The sequence below is a fragment of the Anomaloglossus baeobatrachus genome, unplaced genomic scaffold, assembly GCF_048569485.1.
Source record: "Anomaloglossus baeobatrachus isolate aAnoBae1 unplaced genomic scaffold, aAnoBae1.hap1 Scaffold_2255, whole genome shotgun sequence".
In the NCBI taxonomy this organism is placed as follows: Eukaryota; Metazoa; Chordata; class Amphibia; order Anura; family Aromobatidae; genus Anomaloglossus; species Anomaloglossus baeobatrachus.
The window spans coordinates 203,601-226,028 of record NW_027441999.1 but is presented as its reverse complement, the minus strand read 5'-3'; the positions used below and the strand labels follow the sequence as shown (position 1 = coordinate 226,028).

Genomic DNA, 22,428 nt, shown 5'->3' with positions numbered 1-22,428 from the left:
CAGACCGGCGATGGAACGGAAGGTAAGGTGAGCATAATATGTGCGTGTGTGTGAGTTTGTGCATGTGTGGAATGGCACAACAGGGGACCAGGATGGGACATTTAACAAGTTGTGGAACGAATTGTCTGCATTGCTATGATTTCCTATACATACACATTACTGGGGCCTGTGGAGCCTACATACTGACAGTGGTGGCCTGTGGGGCATACATACTGGCCCTTGGGAAGCTTAGCGCACAGGCTGGCAGCGGTGGAAGACGCTGAGGGCCTAAGCTGGCAGCACTGGAGGGTGCTTAAGGCATACGCTGGCAGCACTGCGGGGGAGCGCTGAGGGCACAGGCTGGCAGCACTGCAGGGGGGCACTGAGGGCACATGCTGGCAGCACTGCGGGGGGCACTGAAGGCACAGGCTGGCGTGGTGCTGGGTGGCGCTGAGGGCACAGGCTGGCGGGGCATTGAGGGCATAGGCTAGCAGCACTGGGGGGAACTGAGGGCACAAGCTGGCAGCACTGGGGGGAACTGAGGACACAAGCTGGCAGCACTGGGGGGCACTGAGGACATAGGCTGGTGGGGCGCTGAGGGCACAGGTTGGCAGCACTGGGGGGGCACTGAGGGCACAGACTGGCGTGGTGCTGGGTGGCGCTGAGGGCACAGGTTGGCGGGGCGCTGAGGGCACAGGTTGGCAGCACTGGGGGGGCACTGAGGGCACAAGCTGGCAGCACTGGGTGGCGCTGAGGACACAGGCTGGTGGGGCGCTGAGGGCACAGGTTGGCAGCACTGGGGGGCACTGAGGGCACAGGCTGGCGGGGCGCTGAGGGCACAGGCTGGCGTGGTGATGGGGGGCGCTGAGGGCACAGGCTGGCGGGGCGCTGAGGGCACAGGTTGGCAGCACTGGGGGGGCACTGATGGCACAAGCTGGCAGCACTGGGTGGCGCTGAGGACACAGGCTGGTGGGGCGCTGAGGGCACAGGTTGGCAGCACTGGGGGGCACTGAGGGCACAGGCTGGCGGGGCGCTGAGGGCACAGGCTGGCGTGGTGCTGGGGGCACAGGCTGGCGTGGTGATGGGGGGCGCTGAGGGCACAAGCTGGCGTGGTGATGGGGGGCGCTGAGGGCACAGGTTGGCAGCATTGCAGCACCAGATCCTGAGAGCTCCTCTGGCTGCTTTCTCTGAGTCCCCCGTTTGTCTGCTTTTTCTATTGCAGGCACAGGGGGGACCTGAGAAGACAAGTGCTGGACTCTCCCCTGCTCTCCCCTCCTGCAGGGACACTGATCCCCCCTCCTGCAGGCACACTGCTCTCTCCCTGCTACTGGTGCACTTACCTCAGTTGCAGAACAAACGCTCTTGAAGCAGCCGCTGTGCAGATGAGCCGGTCACAAGTGAGGTTCCTGGGTAGAAGGCGCAGGCAGATGGGGCGTGGCCAGCATCGAGAGAGCAGCAGGAGGGGACAAGGAAGTCATCCGAGGAGTGTGTGTGTCCAGCATAGAGAGGGGGCGTGGATGACCGCAAAGGGGCGTGGCCAGCAGCATAGATGCCATGGAAGGCATCCAGAGAGTGTGGCCAGCATCCGGAGGGGGCGTGGTCGGCAGAGTGCGGGGGCATGGCAGCTGCTTCTCACTGCACTGCGGGACACATAGCTTCCCGGGCGTGAGAACGGGACCGAAGTATAAAATCGGGACTGTCCCGCTATATCCGGGACGGTTGGGTGGTATGCTACAGGATGCTGGGATTATTCTTACACGCAGATTCGGTCAATGAGAAAGAAAAATCCCCATCTGCTGCCACATCCAATAACAATGGTCTGAGGGCGAGACGTTGTGTTATTTTATGAACCACACTGAAAATACAGTAGTGTGAACGAGAACTAAAAGGAATCATCAAAGCTCTTATCTCTCCTAATCCTGCCATCTCCACCGCTCTCATTACACAAGTATAACACATATAATACTGGAGGATAAAACAAGACTGAGCACAAGACCTTCACAGCCGTCTACACATCATAGGGAGATTTCATGGCACCTTCTCTCCATCTACCTGATGATCCTGAGGAACGTCGGGATCTTCTTGTTCACAGTCCTGTGGGAGAAGAGGACGGGGACATCTCTCTGGTGTTGTCCTCTTACTGGATAGACCTGGAGGAGACACATACAGGGACTGAATTCATTCCTTACATACAGATAATTATAGGCCGTGTGTATTTAGTCCTGTCTATTACCTGGTGATGTGAGGTGCTGGGGATCCTCCATCATGACGTCCTTGTACAGATCTTTGTGTCCTTCTAAATACTCCCACTCCTCCATGGAAAAATAGACGGTGACGTCCTGACACCTTATAGGAACCTGACACATACAATGATACCGTCACCCCCGATCCCTTCATAGCGTTACTGTATAATGTCCCAGCATTCCCAGCAGTGTCACCTCTCCAGTCAGCAGCTCAATCATCTTGTAGGTGAGTTCTAGTATCTTCTGCTCATTGATGTCCTCATGTATCGGGGGGTGAGGTGGAGGCCCCGTGATTGGGCTCAGGGGTCTTCCCCATCCCTCAGACACAGGGGCCTGACAGCGCTCACTAGAGGTCTTCTTCACTACTGTGTAATCCTGGTTATGGAGAGACAGAGTAATAAATCTCACTCCAGACATTTCCAGAGTCCTCACCTCTCCAGTTCTGTCCATCTGTTATTCCCATAGATAAGAATGATGTAATGTGACGTCATCAGAATCTCTCACCTCTCCAGTAAGCCGGAAGAGGATCTCTAGGGTGAGGTGTAATATCCTCTCCGCCATCTTGTCGCTGTCCATATCCATCCTTCACGGGGCAATCAGGAGAATTCTCTTATATAGAAGATCTCCACTGAGAGGATCCGATATTGTAGAGACCTGAATGGGGAGATGACTATGTGACATCATAAAGAATCCGCTGTAATAATACGATTACTGGAGATAATAAGGGGAAACATATGAGAAGACAGAACGTGTAGAAGTTGTTCGCTCTTGTATCGTATGAACTGGAATATAAACGGAATTCCTGACTAAGACGTCTCCTCCGCTCCCAGTCACTGGTAATTTTGGTCAATGCTTCAGCCATTGATTGACGGCAGAGATCACGTTTGTTATCAGTGACTAAACTGACAGGAAATCCAGAGACTGGCGGGGACCCCAGCAGCGGGGGCACAGGAGTAATGGGGGATCGTTATGTGTTACTATTGTTAGTATTTTACAGTAGTCAGTTCTTTCTATCTACTAATAAATCCTATATATTTAGGCCACACACAACAAGCAGTTTCCTCCTCGGAGTCGGCAGCTGAATACGTTCCTCATAGACTCATCTTCCATATCACTAATTCTCCTCTCATTTACCGACACTGGAATCGGCATCAGCAAAACTGCAGGAGAAATTCATTACACGTGAGAAGAAATAACGACTCCATGATGAGGACGACATCTTCACACTCTACTGCGTCTCTAGAAAGATATCTGTCCGGAGTCCGTCACTGACTCCATCACCACCACTAAATGGAGAGGAAAATGTCTACATGGACGGGGTTTAGATTTGTAATTTTTATTTTTTAACCCTGGATGTTTTTTTTTTTGGGGCATTTGTCACTTAGGCTTCCGTATTCTACTTGAAAAATACCAAAAAAAGCAGGCGCTCATTGCTCCCATTCTTGATTGTGGGGGGCTGCTTAGTTGTTATGATAGTTAGAGGCCTAATAATGATTTGGGGTCTGCAATGTACAAAGTCTATTAATCTCTGCCAGAGGCGGCGTCCAATAAGCGCTTAGGCCCCAAACACAACAGACTAAAGCTGGTGTCACACTAAGCGACAGCGACAACGACGTCGCTGTTACGTCACCATTTTCGGTGACGTAACAGCGACCTTGTAAGTCGCTGTTATGATCGCTGCTTAGCTGTCAAACACAGCAGAAGCAGCGATCATAACGTCGCTGTGCTACATCTGCAGAGAGCAGGGAGCCGCGCTTAGCGCTGGCTCCTTGCTCTCCTAGGTACAGTACACATCGGGTTAATTAACCCGATGTGTGCTGCAGCTACATGTCAGTGCAGAGAGCAGGGAGCCGCGCGCACTGCTTAGCGCTGGCTCCTTGCTCTCCTTGCTACAGTATACATCGGGTTAATTACCCGATGCATACTGCAGCCACATGTCACAGTGCAGGAGCCGGCGCTGGCAGCAAGAGCGGAGGCTGGTAACGAAGGTAAATATCGGGTAACCAGGGAAAGGTCTTCCCTTGGTTACCCGATGTTTACGCTGGTTACAGCTTACCGCAGCTGCCAGTGCCGGCTCCTGATCGCTTCATTTCGTCGCTCTCTCGCTGTCACACACAGCGATGTGTGTGTCACAGCGGGAGAGTGACAACCAAAAAATGAAGCTGGACATTCAGCAACGACCGGCGACCTCACAGCAGGGGCCAGGTCGTTGCTGGATGTCACACACAGCGACAGCGACGGGACGTCGCTGCAACGTCACAGAAAATGGTGACGTAGCAGTGACGTCGTTGTCGTCGTCGTTATGTGTGACACCAGCTTAAGGTCAGCGGCGGCTGCTGATTGTAGAGGGGATTGGTCTCTGTATAATACATATGGAGCCTCCCGACAGATGACGTCAGGGCAGAGAAGGAACCGGCATGCTGAATTTCAGGGACTGACCCGTTTCTTCTTCCTGGAGATAATCCTCCGCTCCAGGAGTCTGGAGGCCTCTCTCTCAGAGAAAACAGGAAAGCTGGAGTGTTGGTGTATGGGGGAGACGGGGGAGAAGCCGTCAGCCAAATGATGCTTCAGCCGACAGTTATCTAATGTGTATAGCAGGGGTGGGCAATTCATTTTATTAAGGGGCCACATGAAAGACTGTGACGGGGGTGGAGGGCAAAACAATAGGCGGAAATTAATTCTGCTCAATATTAATATTCACATTAAGTATACAGACATCCCCCTCTATACCATATGAACCTCCATATAATCCCCTCACATATAGTATCTTGCAAATGTATTCACCCCCTTGGTTTCTTACCTATTCTGTTACTACAACCTGTGTTTGAATATTTTTGTAATCTGATTTGTGTGTGATGCATCAGCACTAAATAGTCTTAAGCCCGCTTTACACGCTGCAATGTGTCTTACGATGTGTCGGCGGGGTCACGTCGTAACTGACGCACATCCGGCATCGTAAGGTACATTGCAGTGTGTGACAGGTACGTGCGATTGAACGAAAAACAGTTCATCGCACGCACATCATTCAGTTCTCTAGAATTGCATGTCAGATTGTTCATCATACCCGGGGTAGCACACATCGCAGCATGTGACACCCCGGGAACGATGAACAGATTTTACCTGCGTCCTGCGGCTCCCGGCCGGTAATGCGGAAGGAAGGAGGTGGGCGTGATGTTTATGTCCCACTCAGCTCCACCCCTCCACTTCTATTGGCCGGCTGCCGCGTGACGTCGAAAGTCCCTCCCACTCCAGGAAGTGGACGTTCGCCGCCCACATCGAGGTCGTATGTGACGGGGTTTAATCGTATGTGCGGCACGTTCAACAAATTTAACGTGCTGCACATACGATGGGGGCGTTGCAAATCGCATACGATATCGTATTCGAAATGCAACGTGTAAAGCAGGCTTAAGTTGAAGTTAAGTGAAATGAGAAAAATATAGGCAAAAATTAAATTTACGGGATAAAATAAATAAAATTTGTCATGTGCATATGTATTCACCCCTTTTGTTATGAGGCCCTTAAATTTCTGGTGCAATTTCCTTAATAAGTTACATACTTAGGGAAAGGAAGACCCCCTGTGTGCAATCTAAGTGTCCCGGGGTCTGTCAGTATATACACACACCTCTTCTGAAAAGCCACAGAGGATAAAACACCATGAAGACCCAGGGGATCTCCAAACAAGTCAGAGACAAAGTGGTGAGAAGTACAAGTCAGGGTTGTGTTCTTATTATCAAATGGAAAAAAATGGTACCACAACAAACCTGACAAGAGAGGCCGCCCACCAAATCTCTCAGCCCAGACAAGGAGGTTATTAATTAGAGAGGCAGCACAGAGACCAAAAGGTAACCCTGAAGGAGCTGCAGAGTTCCCAAACAGAGACTGGAGTATCTGTCCATACGGCCACAATTAACCGTACACTCCATAGAGCTGGCCTTAATTGAAGAGTGGCCAGAAAAAAGCCTTTATTTATAGCCAAAAATTGGAAGGCTTGTTTTCAGTTTGCCAAAAAAACGTGGTAGATTCCCCAAATGTATGGAGGAAGGTGCTGTCGTCAGAGGAGACAGAAATTTAACTTTTTGGCCACCAAGGTAAAAGCTATGTCTTGCACCAAACCAACACAGCTCATCACCCGAAGTCCACCATCCCCACAGTGAAACACGGTGGTGGTAGCATCATGCTGTGGGAATGTTTTTATCTACCAGGGACAGGGAAAATGGTTCAAGTCCAGGAGAAGATGGATATTGGAAAATACAGGGATATCCTCGAGTAAAACCTGTTTCAGTCTGTCAGTGATGTGAGACTGGGACAAAAGTTCATCTTCTAACAAGACAATGACCCAAAGCTACTGCTAAAGCCACACTGAGGGGCACTGCAGCCCAAATTTGGGATGCTGCCCCCTGACTGCTGCCCCCCCTCCCCGTTGGTAACATCCGTTCCCCTTTAAAAGAGTCCCTACCAGTTTCCCCGCCCCCGGAGGTGACTCGATGTTGCTCCGCCTACCACACATATGTCACCGCGTCACCCAGCTTCCAGCCTCTCTGATTAGTAACTGGACCCGCTACAGGAAGCAGTAAGACAGCGCATCGACAGGGAAGGGAATGACTGGCTCACAGGGCTTTTACCTGTGGGTGGCTTCTTTCCTGCCGAGGCTAAAGCGTGTGGCGCCGGTGAGCGGCGTTCAAAGAGAAATACCCGCTGGCCCGCTTGAGCCCGCCACACATTTCAAAAAGAGCGCGAAGAAAAACCCTTCATGCTATTCTGGTATAGCTCCGCCCACGCTCTACATTTCTGCTGCCACCATCACAGTCCAAGATTCTGGGGATAGAGGCACAGTACAGGGACTGGGAGCTCCCCAGGCGACATTAAGCAGCAGCGCTTCAGTGGGGATGGGGGTTATACCCAGCAGCCAGTGAATTGCTCTGCCCCTGGTCACCTATCTATAATTCTTATGGGTGCCAACCAGGGATCAAGCCAGGGGTCATCTGGGTCCTCTAATGGCCCTAGTGGCCCGGCAGACCGGAGGGCATTGCCGACCCCCATACCACCGGTGCAGAGTGAGGGGAGAAGGCGAGAGGAGGGCTCTAATGGGGCAACAGTTAATAGCCAGCTGGTCGTGTGGCCCCCACCGGACTATACCCCACCCCTATCCCAAATGAGCCTGACATTATTTATTGCCCCATTAGGGTCCGGCATAGTGCCTCAGGCTCACCCTTTCAGTGCGCCCACACCATCACAGCTGGCACCTTATGTAATGGGGGATGGAGCCAGCTCACCACTTTTGTTGCACAGTGGGGTCCAGCATGTTATGGCGGCAACGGTGGGTGGAGCCGTTCAGCGCGTTTTGCGGTCACGTGCTGGGACCCCGGCTACTGCTTGTGGTGCGGGTAGCCACCGTGATCGGAGTTAATCGTCGTCGTCCGAGGAACAGCGCACGCAGCGGTGCGCCAGGAATTGTCGCAGAGGTAGATCCAGGTCGAGGCGTCGCAGCAGGCGATTGAGGTCGTCGCACTGGCGGTCTCCCTCTTCCTCAGATGAATCCCATGTGAGGTCACGCAGGGGACGAAGACCATCAGTGGGTGCAGCTGTCCGGCTAGCGGAGGTGGGTCTGGCACCTGGGGAGCAACATCAAGATCTGGGGCTTCCTGCTACTGCGCCACACAGTGAGTACCCTTATGTGGGAGTGTGGAGCAGGGTTGGTTCCGCCGGTGCGGAGGGTAGCGGGTTGATCCAGGGGCATAGGGTTTTTGTTAACTCAAAATTATTGCAGCCCCTTGATGCGGCAATATATACCAGTGAGCGTAATCAGGATGGGTCTGTGGTTAGACATGTACCCCAATAAATCAGCTGCAGCGCAAATTAGATCTGGTTTTTCGTTTGGGTTTTTCATACCATTTGTTTTTTCTAAGTTGCCCTCTTCTTCTCCCAATCTGAAATCTGCCAGGGAACACCCAGACGTCATTCGCGGCAAACTGGGCAAGGAAGTTGCTTTAGAGCGCTTCCGAGGCCCGTTTAAGGTCCGTCCCTTCCGCAACTTGCGGGTGTCCCCTTTGGGAGTTGTTCCCAAAAAGGACCATGGGCAATACCGCCTCATTCACCATCTGTCTTATCCTAAGGGTAGGTCTGTGAATGACGGTATTCCCAAGGAGGATTCCGCATTGCATTACGTGTCTTTCGACAAGGCAGTCGACCTGGTCAGGCGGGCTGGGGTTGGGGGGGCTCTTGGCAAAATCTGATATTGAATCTGCATTCCGTTTGCTGCCAGTGCACCCTATTTGCCACCACATGCTTGGGGCAATGCTCGACGGGGAGTATTATTTCAATACCTGTCCTTCCTATAAGTTGTTCTATTTCCTGCCAATATTTTGAAATATTTAGCACATTTTTGAAATGGGCCATCTGCAAGGACACTGGTTTTTCTTCAATTAAGCACTACCTGGACAATTTTTTATTCGTCGTTCCCCCCCCCCCCCGGACTCACAGGTATGTCAAACGGTTTTGGGGCGCTGTAAAAGGAACTAATAGAGCTGTTTGGGGTTCCGTTGTAGAAGGAGAAAACCATTGGTCCAGTCATGGAGCTGACTTTCCTGGGGATAGTCATTGACTCCAAGGAAATGGAGTTTAGGCTCAGTCTGGAAAAAATGTCGGCACTTCTGGTCCTTATTGCTGGGTTCATTTCCGTGGGAAAAGTTACCTTAGTGCAAATGCAGTCATTATTAGGTTCCCTCAATTTCGCTTGTAAGGTCATGCCCATGGGCAGGATTTTTTTCCAGGCCCCTTTCCCTGGCCACTTGGAGGGCACGGCTCCCCCACCATAGAATCAGGATCACGCCCCCCCGGAAGAATGACTTTAGTGTGTAAATATTTGCTAACGTACAACGACCACACCTGTTTCCAAGACTCGGAACGCACAAATTCGGAGGTTGAGTTTTCTCTGACGCGGCGGGGTCATTTGGCTTTGGGGTCATTTTTGGGAACCAATGGTGTGCTGAAAGATGGCCAGATGTCTGGGCCCAGTGGGCATGGATCAAGAACCTAACCCTTCTCGAGCTCTTCCGAATAGTGGTTGCGGTGGAGCTTTGGGGGCAGGCCTTGAGAAATAAGCGGATCATTTTCTCGTGTGACAATGCCAGCGTGGTGCATGCCATCAACCATCTGTCTTCCTCTTCCCTTCCAGTCATAAGGCTGATCAGGTTTTTTGTTTTAAAATGCCTATCCGTAAATGCTTGGTTAAAGCAAGACATGTTCCCGGCTACAGTAACAGCATGACTTACGCCCTGTCGTGTTTTCAATTTCAGAAATTCAAGGATCTTCATCCGTCGTCTCAGGAACAAGGTTTGGAGTGTCCAGCTTGGATGTGGGATGTCCCGCTCAGCTGATCCCGATGATTCCATCCTCTGTTGCCCCATCGACATGGCGGGCCTTTCGTAAGGCATGGAGCGATTGGCGCGAGTCGGTGGGGGAAGTACCTGGCGTTCCTTTGAGTGAGGTGTTACTACAACTCACCTTCCAGTATTCATTGTTCCTAAGCAACCGTCGGGCATCGGGGGCAGTAGCGCGTAACCGGCTGTCGGGCTTGACTTTTCATTTTAAATTAAGGAATTGGCCCGATGTAACCAAGTCGTTTTTGGTGCACCAGGTATTGAAGGGTTGGAGGAGGAGTGACAAACGGGTAGACCACAGGAGGCCTATTTCGTTCCAGCTGTTGGCTGATTTAATAAACGAGTCGAAGTCAGTTTGTAAATTCCCCTATGCGTCGACCCTTTTCTCCGCAGCATTTGGAATCGCCTTCTTCGGGGCTCTCCGCGTCAGCGAGCTTATCCCTAAGGTGCAAGGGTTTACGGGTGGTTTCCTTTGGGATGATGTCCTGGTTTGTGGTGACGAATTGCGGGTACGCTTGCGGAAATCAAAGATGGATCAGGCGGGCAGGGGCACATGGTTTCCTCTTTTTTCCATCACTGGTCCGGTTTGCCCGAGAACTCGGGTCAAAGCTTTTCTGGCAATCAGAGCTAATGGCGTCAAGTTTTTTATTCATGAGGACGGTTCTCCACTCTTGGCGAGGCAGTTTTTGGCGGTAATGCGGCGGATTTTGGCTTCCTTGGGTTTTCCAGCAGGGAAATTCGGCACGCACTCTTTCAGAATCGGGGCTGCCACCAAGGCTTCACGGACTGGTATGCAGGAGTCGGAGATCCAGGGGGTCGGTAGATGGCGATCCAAGTGCTTTATGAGATACATCCGACCGGAGCTGGTTTTAAAAACTGGAACTGGAGGACACGCCAGCAATACAGAAGGGTATCGGGAATCAGGGGCATGTTGTTGGTTGTGTTTGAGTTGAATGCACTTACATAACAATTTTTTTTTTTTTAGTAGCTTGAACCTTCACAATGACGATGGGTAGCTGTTGGGTTGGTGTTTCTGCTGTTTGACAGTGTTTTTCCTTTCAGATGTGAGCCATCCCAGTGTTTGGATCCTAGGTCATTCCTATGTATTTTGGGCCACTCGGAGAGCGGATTCTCGAGCTGGTGGTCGGTCTTTGGGTTTCCTCGACGTGGACATCAATTGGAGAGGTTACAAGGGCCTGTCCTGGCCGCAGGTGCTACCGGAGGTGGTCAAAATAGCGAGAATAGTCTCTTACCCAGTTGTCCTGGTGATTCACGCAGGCGGCAACAATCTGGTTTCCTTCCCGGTGGCTGAGCTTCTGACCCACATGCGGTCAGACATGGACAAATTCCCCTGTTTCTTCCCCGAAGTTAAGCTGGTTTGGTCCAAGGTGATACCCTGGCTCATTTGGCATGACGCCAGGGAAGGCTTTGCCATAGAACGGACCGGGCGAACGCTTAACCAGCGTATATCGAAGTTCATCCGTTTTAAAAATTGTGTGGTGATTCGCCACCAGCAGCTGGAAGGTGAAAATTCGGCTTTTCTATGCTCAAATGGCATGCATTTAAATGATAACGGGTGGACATATTCCTGGCGGGTATCCGCGAGGGTGTGGCTCAGGCGCTTCAGGCTATGGGGGGGGGTCGTAGCTCGCTAAAGTTCCGCTGCTCATTGGCGGAAGGGGTTAGAAACAAGTGGTGGTGAAACACCCGCACCGGACGGCCGGAAGGCGGAAAATTTCCCTAAACCGCGGTGTGTTGGCTGGTTAATACCTTATTGAAAGCTGTGACCATAATTTTATGCCAATGTTAAAAAAGAGGAGAACAGCATTTCTTCAGACTCTCCAAAAGTCAAAGATAAATAAAAGTGCTGAATGTTTAAGAAAAATAGTGGTGTTGCACCTTTTAAGGGGAGAAGAGGTGTTGGGGTCCTGGCAGTCTGGAGGGTGTAAGGGGAAATGTGTAAATGTATTGGAGCAGCCAAGTCACAGCCCAGACCTAAATCCAATTGAGAATCTGTGGTCAGACGTGAAGACGCTGCTCACCAGAGGAAACAGCTAACGAGAAGGAGCTGGAGCAGTTTTGTCTTGAGGAAACGGCAAAAATCCCAAAATGTGGAAAACTGGAGAGACTTATCCAAAGTGACTTGTAGCTGTAATTACCACAAAGGGAGACTCCACAAAGTACTGACTTCAGGGGGTGAATAGTTTTGCATGCTGAGTGTTTCAGTTATTTTGTCCTATTTGTTGTTTGCTTCACAATAAAAAGAAAATCCAGGGGCGTGGCTTAGCTATGGTGGTGTGAGAACGCATCTCCTTTGAGCTCCTCAGACCCAGATTAAATTAACCTACTGGATCCTTCTCATCAGAGGTTAAATGAACCGGAGGAGGACAGCGGCTATGAAGAGGGATCCCCCAGCATCCCAGAGTGGCAGTGCAGCGGTGGATCGCCTATTCAGAGGCGGGAGGCCTTCCCCAACTTCCAGGCCTGCTACAGCAATGGCACCGGCGGCCGCGCGGTCCTCACCAGAAGCCACACGTGCAGGACCTGACAAGGCAGCGGGGAAGGCAGCGACACCAGCGGCAGATATGGAGCAACAGGGAGCGGGCGCTGCTGCAGCGGGACCTGTGACCCAGAACATGCACTCCAGCCCTGACAAGTCAGGAGCATATACAGCAGAGCGGGTGATGCAGGAAGATGGCGGCGGGGAACCCCGGTCTCCACAGGTGCAGGAAAACATGATGTGTCTCTCTGGTGCGGTGAGTGGGCGCCCGGATGCAGGGGAAATCCTTTCTGGAGGTCCCAGTAATATGCTCCCCTTAGAAGACCACTTACCTTTGGAGGGAGCACAGAGGAAACAGACCCCAGAGACATGTGGGAGACAGGCAGGGGAGCAGGCCCTGCGGGGCATTAACCCCATCATGGCCTCAGCAGAGACAGACCGCATTTTACAGCTATTATCAGCTCTCCCTACCAGGAATGATCTGGACTCTCTAGTAGCAAGGATGGAAGCTGCACATGAAAGGGCATTATCTATAGTTAGAGGAGACATTGATATGATTAACACTCGCACTGCTGTAGTGGAAAAAGATGTGTCTACCCTGTTTGAAAGGGTTACTGCATTAGAGCAAGATCTCTCTAAATCCAAAATGCAAGTGCAAAATATTACCATTCTCTTAGATGATCAGGAGAACAGAGGAAGGCGAAATAATGTCCGCCTGAAAGGCATACCAGAAAATATTCCAACAGCAGCCCTCTCCAAGACAGTGAGTGCAATTTTCAACAAGGTCTCAGGAGGCACAACAGACACTCTATATGTAATTGACAGAGTTCACCGGGTGTTTCGCCAGGGACCCATAGATGCTGCCTTTCCACGTGATGTCTTATGCAGATTACACTACTACACTGACAAGGAGGACATTCTGAGAAATGCATGGGCCTATGAGACTGTCTCTTACGAGGGGTCAGAAATAAAGCTCTTCCCGGATGTCTCCTCCCGGACCCTCTACATGAGATGTCAGCTTATGCCAGTGCTGCAGAAGATCAAAGAGAAGGGAGCTACGTATAGATGGGGCCATCCTTTTCATCTCATTGTCAGATATGGTGGAGATCAATTCTTCCTGAAACGTCCGGAGGAGTTGGAGGGGCTTTTCAGTTTTCTGGGCACGGATGCAGTAGAGGTCCCCAATTGGCTACAATTAGACAGACTGCCCGGCCTGCCTCAGAGAAAGAAAGGAGGCAATCGCATGACCCAGAGATCACGGGGGAGCCCACGGGGGCCTACATCTGCGGAGGAGCTTGCGCAAGGGTCTTCGGACTGATGGTCACACTCGGAGGAGTGACATTTTTATGTTTATTATGATCTTACTCTCCCTAAAGGAGTGGAGGGAGAGGTGGGAGGGACTTGTATGTCTCCTCGGAACTCGCGGTCGGTAGGGGATATCCTGCGGGTGTTCTAATACGAATCAGATACACCTGCCCTACGGCCGACGGATTTAATGCGTTATTGCAGTATGCGATACACGTTCTATAAGTTTTCATTCCTGATGTTCTATTCCTCTGGTTAACGTACTCTAGGATAAGTGCCCCTCACCCCGATGCCTCACAGTTGAGGGGTGAGGTGTTGGATCTAGTTAACTGTATATTTTTTGCATGTATATTTGGGGGTTTGGGGAGCTCTGACCCCTGGTTTTCTACGTAACCCAAGGGACGCTCTCCCGTTTAGAGACGCCAAGTCTCAAACGGGTGTTGAAAATAAGAAAGCCGCGGAGACACCATCACGTGTTTCTCAACGCTGGCAGGAAACTAGCCAGGTCTTTCACCGGGAAGGAACAACCACGGGAAGGGCAGTCTCCAGTCAAGGAGACAACCTATACCAAACATGGTATCCATCCACAGACAGCCGTTTCGGGGTATTTGCCCCTCATCAGTGTGGAGTAGGAATCTGGCTAGTGGGGGCAATGCCTAGTAAAAGACTACTTAAGCAAGCATTGTTGACCTTAAGGAGATCAACATATCCACTGCGGAGACACCATCACGTGTTTCTCAACGCAGTGATTCTAGAGCATTGCCCCCTGGGAAGTATGCAAATACTTCCCAGGGGCCAATGCTCTAGAATCACTGCGTTGAGAAACACGTGATGGTGTCTCCGCAGTGGATATGTTGATCTCCCTAAGGTCAACAATGCTTACTCAAACGGGTGTTGAGACTGTAAAAATCTATACAATCTGGTCAATAAACCAGCTACTTGAACTGGTTTATTCTTTTCATACTTTTCTTCTCATCTCTGCTTCTTCTTCGGTCTAATCTTATACCTTTTACTTCACCCTTCTTATTCATCTCGCGTTCTACTTACATTCTTCTCTCTTCTGAGTTCTTCTATTCCCTACCCACCAACCCCCCCCCCACTGATCCCACCCCGTGTTTCACTAGTGGGGGGATATTCTATTACTCGCTGTTCGCCATGCATAGGGCGGGAGACACTGAGGTGAAATGCGGGACAATAAATGTGAAAGGACTACATAGTCCTGGTAAGAGATCCATTTTGACAAATATGCTGAAAAGGTCTCATGTTCAAATTGCTTTTTTGCAGGAAACACATCTTTGCAAACACAAGATGTTCAAGTTGTCATCTCGGTGGTTCCCTGAAGTTTACCACAGCTTCTCCCCTGACCCAAAGTCCCGAGGAACAAGTATCCTTATATCTCGCTCCGTTCCCTGGGAGTTCTTGGATTCTCGCAGTGATGACTCAGGACGGTTGCTGCTGGTAAAGGGTAGGATCGCCTCGCACATATACACTCTAGCCTCACTATATCTTCCAAATACTGGACAAATTACAGCACTGACTGACTTCCTGGAAACGATAGAGGATTTTATGGAGGGCACTCTCATTTTAGGGGGAGATTTTAACATCGCACTGAACCCAGTCCAGGACACCTCTTCGGGCACTTCGGCACATCCTCTAGCGGCCCTTCGTAAACTAAGACGCATAATACATGAACACCAATTGGATACATGGAGGCTATTACATCCAGCCGATAAAGACTATTCATTTTATTCGACGGCACACGGAACATATTCTAGAATCGATTACTTTTTTGTAAAGCATGGGGATCTCACAAGGATCTCTCAGTCTCAAATAGAAAACATTACCTTTTCCGATCACGCACTTTGTACGGTAAAGGTGTTGTTACAATCCTCATTGCCACATCAGTGGCAGTGGAGGTTGAATACCTCTCTACTGGAGGACCCGGAGATCCTACAACTAGTACAAAATACCCTGACAGAATACTTCATGAGGAATACCTCGGGCGACATCTCAGCAACTTCAGTGTGGGAGGCTCACAAATGTGTCATTAGTGGTGTATTGATTCAGCAGGGGGCAAGACGAAAAAGGGAGCGGGAGCTTGAGATATCTACGCTCTTAACGCAGTTGAAAGACCTGGAGACCCGTCACAAACAGATGCCCTCGGTAGAGGTGGGAAGCGCCCTCTTTAGAGCCCGCGACAACTTGCGGAAACTGCTCAATAATAAGGCTAAGGGGATCCTTGTCAGATCTCGTCGGCATTTTTATGAATTTGGGAATAAATGCAGCAAAACACTGGCGAGAGCGCTTAGACGACAACAACAAGCGTCAACATTTATTTCTAAAATTTCCCCCACACAATCGCAGGGTACTATGCTACATTCATCCCTGGAAATTGCGGAAACCTTTAAAAATTTTACGCATCCCTATATAATCTAGAAACAAATGGCCCTTCAAAGTCATCACTTACCCTTAAACGTAAAATAGTCTTTACACTGTGCCATCAGCGAGGGTGCGTGTGAATGGGATCCTTTCGGACCCTTTCACCATTTCAAACGGCACCCGTCAGGGATGCCCGCTATCCCCTCTAATATTCATCCTAACGTTGGAACCCTTCCTTAGACATGTACGAGCTAATAGCGATATTGCGGGTGTGGTGGTGCGCCAGGCCGTGCATAAAGTCGCAGCATATACGGACGATCTCCTGTTTTTTTGTCTCGGCTCCCAAAGTGTCTCTCCCTAACTTGATGAAAGAGTTTCAGATATATTCTCAATTAGCAAACTTCAAAATTAACTTCTCAAAGTCAGAGGTTCTTAACATCAATCTGTCTCCCAGGGAAGTGGAGGAGTTGAAATCATCCTTTAGTTTTCGGTGGGCAGTTCAGTCTCTTAATTATCTGGGAATACGTCTTACCAGTGACTTGAGCCTCCTCTATGTCCATAATTTTCTACCCTTGCTAGCATCCGTTAGGAAAGACTGTGACCGGTGGGGAAAATCCCTGTTCTCATGGTTTGGTAGAAATCAAATCTTTAAGATGAATATACTGCCCAGACATTTTCCAAGCTCTCCCAATTAAAATTCCGGCTGCATTCTTCCGAACACTCGAGTCAATTAAGTCATCTTTTATATGGGCGGACAAACCAGTACGCTTAAAGAGAACCACCCTATTTAGACCCAAACGCAAAGGCGGGATCGGGCTGCCGGATATGAAACGTTACCATTTAGCGGGCCATCTCACCAGGATAATTGATTGGTGTAGGAACGGTACACAGAAGGTGTGGGTTCAAATTGAACAGTCTTTTTCTCAAATACCTTTAAATAAATTGCCTTGGGTGCTCCCGGAGGCTCCTGCGGGGCTGAAGGTACATCCAACTATTGGTCCTACGGTGACGTATTGCAATACGGGTCTGGTGCGTGCAGAATTGATCCCCCTTCACTCCCGCATGACGCCTATCTTGAGCCATCCCTCTTTTGAGCCAGGAAGAACGGACCCCATATTTCAGCTGTGGATACACAATGGGATGGATCGGGTAGAAGACTTGGGAGACCGAGAGGGTTGGCCCTCGATTGCCAATCTGGAGGCTAGACAAACCCCAGCCCCGTTGGGACGCTGGAGATGTTTACAGCTGGCACATTTTCTCAGTAAAATTCCAAATAGGGCCTATTTCCAACAGCCCAAGACACGATTTGAAATTATCTGCGGGGGAACAGGCCCGACTCGACACTCGTTATCAGCGGTATATTCTTTGTTATCCTCGCCTTCAGACCAACCTCCTCCGTCATTTGTAGCGAAGTGGGAGAGGGACCTCGGCGTGAGCCTCTCCTCTGACCAGTGGGAACGTATCTGCTCGCTTGCACACAGCTCATCCATTAGCTCTAGATTCCAGGAAGCCAGTTACAAATTGCTGTCCAGATGGTACAGGGTGCCATCTGGAATTCATGCCATTTTTCCAGGAGTGGACCCTACTTGCTGGAGGTGTGGTGGGGGGGAGGGCACTCTCTTCCACGTGTTTTGGGAGTGCGAGGCGATCCAGCCATTCTGGAAAGGTGTGTCTGACATCATCCGGTTGGTTACAGGAACCACTGAAGAAATGGGTCCAGCCATCTTCCTGTTGCATCACTGCGAGACCCCATTAAAAACATACAAAGCATCCCTGAGGAAGTTCCTCATAATGGCAGCGAGACTATGTATCCCGGAGAGATGGAGATCTCGGACCCCCCCCCCCACGGTGGCACAGTGGATCACTAAGGTCAATGACCTAATGCATATGGAGGATCTGACCTCCTCACTGCATGACTCATATGTGAAATTCTGGGGGGGGTGGATGGACTTCCAACAAACAGGGGACTAAAGAGAGCTGGTGGGGGACAGCACAGGAACCAACGAATCCGCAATTCTGTAAGTGTGCTGATATGCGGCGAGTATGAATGTCCGCCGACTCTCCCTCTACCCCCCCCTTTTTCCCCATACCCTTCTACCTCACCTTCTCCCGTTCCATCTCTTCCCTGCTCATCCTCTTATGACTCTTCTATATTTTTTTTTTCTTTTTCTATCTTATCTTCTTCTTCTATTCTTCTTTCACACTTGAGTATCTTAATATCCCTAGGCACAATGTGCGTTGTCACTTAAATAAATAATAAAGAAAAACCTTACGGGAACCTTGCATAGTTAGATGTTCGGGATGGGATGTACGTCTGCTACACTTTACCTAGTTGTGCATAAGAATGGTTTCAATGTACTCTCTATTCGGAGCAGACTGTGATTTTTGCAGACGGGCCGTTAGGTCCACGGACCTGTATTTGTTTGTTATGACGGTTTCTAAATAAATAAAGAATTTAAAAAAAAAAAAAAAAGAAAATCCAATGTTCGCAGTTGTCGGCAGGTTCTGTACATGACCTGATGGAAACCCTCCAAACACAGGGAAATTCCAGGTTGTGAAGTCACAAAACATGAAAACTGCTAAGGGTGTGAATACATTTGCAAGACACTGTATACAGTATAAGCCCCCACACAGCCTCCCTACATACAGTATAAGCCCCCACACAGCCTCCCTACATACAGTATAAGCCCCCACACAGCCTCTCTATATACAGTATAAGCCCCCACACAGCCTCCTATATACAGTATAAGCCCCCACACAGCCTCTCTATATACAGTATAAGCCCCCACACAGCCTCTCTATATACAGTATAACCCCCCACACAGCCTCTCTATATACAGTATAAACCCCCACACAGCCTCTCTATATACAGTATAAACCCCCACACAGCCTCTCTATATACAGTATAAACCCCCACACAGCCTCTCTATATACAGTATAAGCCCCCACACAGCCTCTCTATATACAGTATAAGCCCCCACACAGCCTCTCTATATACAGTATAAACCCCCACACAGCCTCTCTATATACAGTATAACCCCCCACACAGCCTCCTATATACAGTATAAGCCCCCACACAGCCTCTCTATATACAGTATAAGCCCCCACACAGCCTCTCTATATACAGTATAACCCCTCACACAGCCTCTCTATATACAGTATAAGCCCCCACACAGCCTCCCTATATACAGTATAAGCCCCCACACAGCCTCCCTATATACAGTATAAGCCCCCACACAGCCTCCCTATATACAGTATAAGCCCCCACACAGCCTCTCTATATACAGTATAAGCCCCCACACAGCCTCTCTATATACAGTATAAGCCCCCACACAGCCTCCCTATATACAGTATAAGCCCCCACACAGCCTCCCTATATACAGTATAAGCCCCCACACAGCCTCCCTATATACAGTATAAGCCCCCACACAGCCTCCCTATATACAGTATAAGCCCCCACACAGCCTCCCTATATACAGTATAAGCCCCCACACAGCCTCCCTATATACAGTATAAGCCCCCACACAGCCTCTCTATATACAGTATAAGCCCCACACAGCCTCTCTATATACAGTATAAGCCCCCACACAGCCTCTCTATATACAGTATAAGCCCCCACACAGCCTCCCTATATACAGTATAACCCCCACACAGCCTCTCTATATACAGTATAAGCCCCCACACAGCCTCTCTATATACAGTATAAGCCCCCACACAGCCTCCCTATATACAGTATAAGCCCCCACACAGCCTCCCTATATACAGTATAAGCCCCCACACAGCCTCCCTATATACAGTATAAGCCCCCACACAGCCTCCCTATATACAGTATAAGCCCCCACACAGCCTCCCTATATACAGTATAAGCCCCCACACAGCCTCTCTATATACAGTATAAGCCCCACACAGCCTCTCTATATACAGTATAAGCCCCCACACAGCCTCCCTATATACAGTATAAGCCCCCACACAGCCTCCCTATATACAGTATAACCCCCACACAGCCTCTCTATATACAGTATAAGCCCCCACACAGCCTCTCTATATACAGTATAAGCCCCCACACAGCCTCCCTATATACAGTATAAGCCCCCACACAGCCTCTCTATATACAGTATAAGCCCCCACACAGCCTCTCTATATACAGTATAAGCCCCACACAGCCTCTCTATATACAGTATAAGCCCCCACACAGCCTCTCTATATACAGTATAAGCCCCCACACAGCCTCCCTATATACAGTATAACCCCCACACAGCCTCTCTATATACAGTATAAGCCCCCACACAGCCTCCCTATATACAGTATAAGCCCCCACACAGCCTCTCTATATACAGTATAAGCCCCCACACAGCCTCCCTATATACAGTATAAGCCCCCACACAGCCTCTCTATATACAGTATAAGCCCCCACACAGCCTCTCTATATATACAGTATAAGCCCCACACAGCCTCCCTATATACAGTATAAGCCCCACACAGCCTCCCTATATACAGTATAAGCCCCCACACAGCCTCCCTATATACAGTATAAGCCCCCACACAGCCTCTCATATACAGTATAACCCCCCACACAGCCTCTCTATATACAGTATAAGCCCCACACAGCCTCTCTATATACAGTATAAGCCCCCACACAGCCTCTCTATATACAGTATAACCCCCCACACACCCTCCCTATATACAGTATAAGCCCCCACACAGCCTACTATATACAGTATAATCCCCCACACAGCCTCTCTATATACAGTATAAGCCCCCACACAGCCTCTCTATATACAGTATAAGCCCCCACACAGCCTCTCTATATACAGTATAAGCCGCATATACTCTATACATATATGCCGCATATACTCTATGACCTGCCACCCAGCCTCCTATATACCTGATCTCCATATACCCCCTATATCCTATATGTGCTCATTCACATGGAGAAACTCCCACCTGCAGAGCCGCACGGTAACGTGTAGAAAGGAGTTGATTTCTTGAGGGAAAGACGTCACCGGAAGGGGCGGGGCCTCCTCAGTGTAATTCTGGGAGCAAGAAGCAAAGAAAAAAAGAAGAAACCGGCAGAGTAGGTGCTAGAATGTACGGGCTCCTGACAGGTATGACGTCACTGGTCATGTGATGGGGCGTGGTCATAATGCAGCCTGATGGTTCCAGGCCAGCCCGACCTTTCCAGACACAAAAACAATGTCTATTCTAAGTGCACGTGGCACAGAGGGGATTACAATAGATATAATAGCAGCGGGGTCTGGTGCTGACACCCCCATAGGATTATGGTAGATGCTGAATCCCAGTGACCAGAGGGCCCTCTGTGACGTCAGTCAGTGCACAGTTTCATGTTTCCAGGGTCGTGGCTAAATCCCAGTGGGCAGAAGGACCTGGTCCTTTTTTCCCCAGTAAGAATTGTATTAAAACACTCATTAGGACCTGGTCCCTCCTTCCACTGGGATTCAGCTTTACCAGAGCCGGCTATTTCCCAGTGGGCAGAGGGACCAGGTTCTAATGAGTGTTTTAATACAATTCTTAGTGGGGAAAAAAGGACCCGGTGCTTGTAGCCACTGGGATGTCGCCTGCTCTACATAAGAAAGCTAAACTCTAGTGGGTAAAGGCCCAGGTCCTAATGAGCGTTTTTAAAATGGACACACTTGGCTAAAAACCATGTCCCCATGCAGATTGGGCTTTATTCTACTGTATCTGTAGATTATCTGCAGTAGAATCATAGAATGTTATAGTTGGACGGGACCTCCAGGGTCATCAGGTTCAATCCCTGCTCACAGCAGGATTCACTATATCATCCCACACAGGTGTCTGTCCAGTCTCCTTTTTACGTCTTCCCTTGAAGGGGAACTCACTACCTCTTGTGGTTCCAGTCATTGATCGCCTTCACTTTCAAAAGGTTTTTATTCCAAAATCTAATCTGTGACGCTTCCCAATCAGTTTCATTCCATTGCTTCTATTCTTTCCTTGTCTGCAAATGAGAATAGGACTGACCCCTCTAGTTCGACAGCCCTTGAGATATTTGCAGACAGCTATTAAGTTTCCTCTCTGTTTTCTTTTTTTCAAGCTAAACATTCCCAAATCCTGTAACCGTTCCTCATCGGACAGTTTATAGACCGGTCACCATTCTGGCTGCTCTTCTGTGAACTTGCTCCCATTTGTTGATGTCTTTTTTAAGACGTGGCGCTCAGAATTGCAGATGAGGTCTGACCAAAGAGGAGTAGAGGGTGATAATTACTTCACGTGATCTGTGCTTCTGTTAATACATTGCACAATTGTGCTTGTCTTTTTTGCTGCTGCATCACACTGTTGACTCATGTTTAGTCTGTCATCTATCAGTATGCGATTAGTATATTAGTAGTACTAGATTTGAAAGTGTTCACATTAATTTTTTTCACATAGACTAAAGCCTGCTTTACACGTTGCAATTAGTTGTACAATCGCATTTGCGATGTGACACGCCCAGGTTGCATACGGGATCTTATGAGATTGCATCGTTCATTTGCTGTCACACGAGCGTTAGTAGTCTATGTTAAATTGATCAATTTTGTGTGCGATCCTTTAGATCATGTGTTCTGTGACGTATGCATTGGGCACTTTTTTTTTTTTATTGACTTGCCAAGCGTGTGTAATGTGTAGG

At 49.5% G+C, this 22,428-nt stretch overlaps 1 protein-coding gene across 1 annotated transcript in view; it reads right to left on the bottom strand.

Moving 5' to 3' along the window:
• Positions 1-20,768, bottom strand: part of LOC142261477 (uncharacterized) — a 37,071-nt gene extending 16,303 nt beyond the window's left edge. Inside the window, exons 1-5 of the mRNA XM_075332120.1 lie at positions 20,730-20,768; positions 2,727-2,876; positions 2,418-2,597; positions 2,213-2,336; positions 2,032-2,129 (exon numbers count right to left, since the gene is read on the bottom strand). Of these exons, the coding sequence (XP_075188235.1) occupies positions 2,032-2,129; positions 2,213-2,336; positions 2,418-2,597; positions 2,727-2,804 (480 nt within the window). The 5' untranslated portion in view covers positions 2,805-2,876; positions 20,730-20,768. The remainder of the gene's footprint in view (positions 1-2,031; positions 2,130-2,212; positions 2,337-2,417; positions 2,598-2,726; positions 2,877-20,729) is intronic.
• Between the last annotated feature and the right edge of the window lie 1,660 nt (positions 20,769-22,428).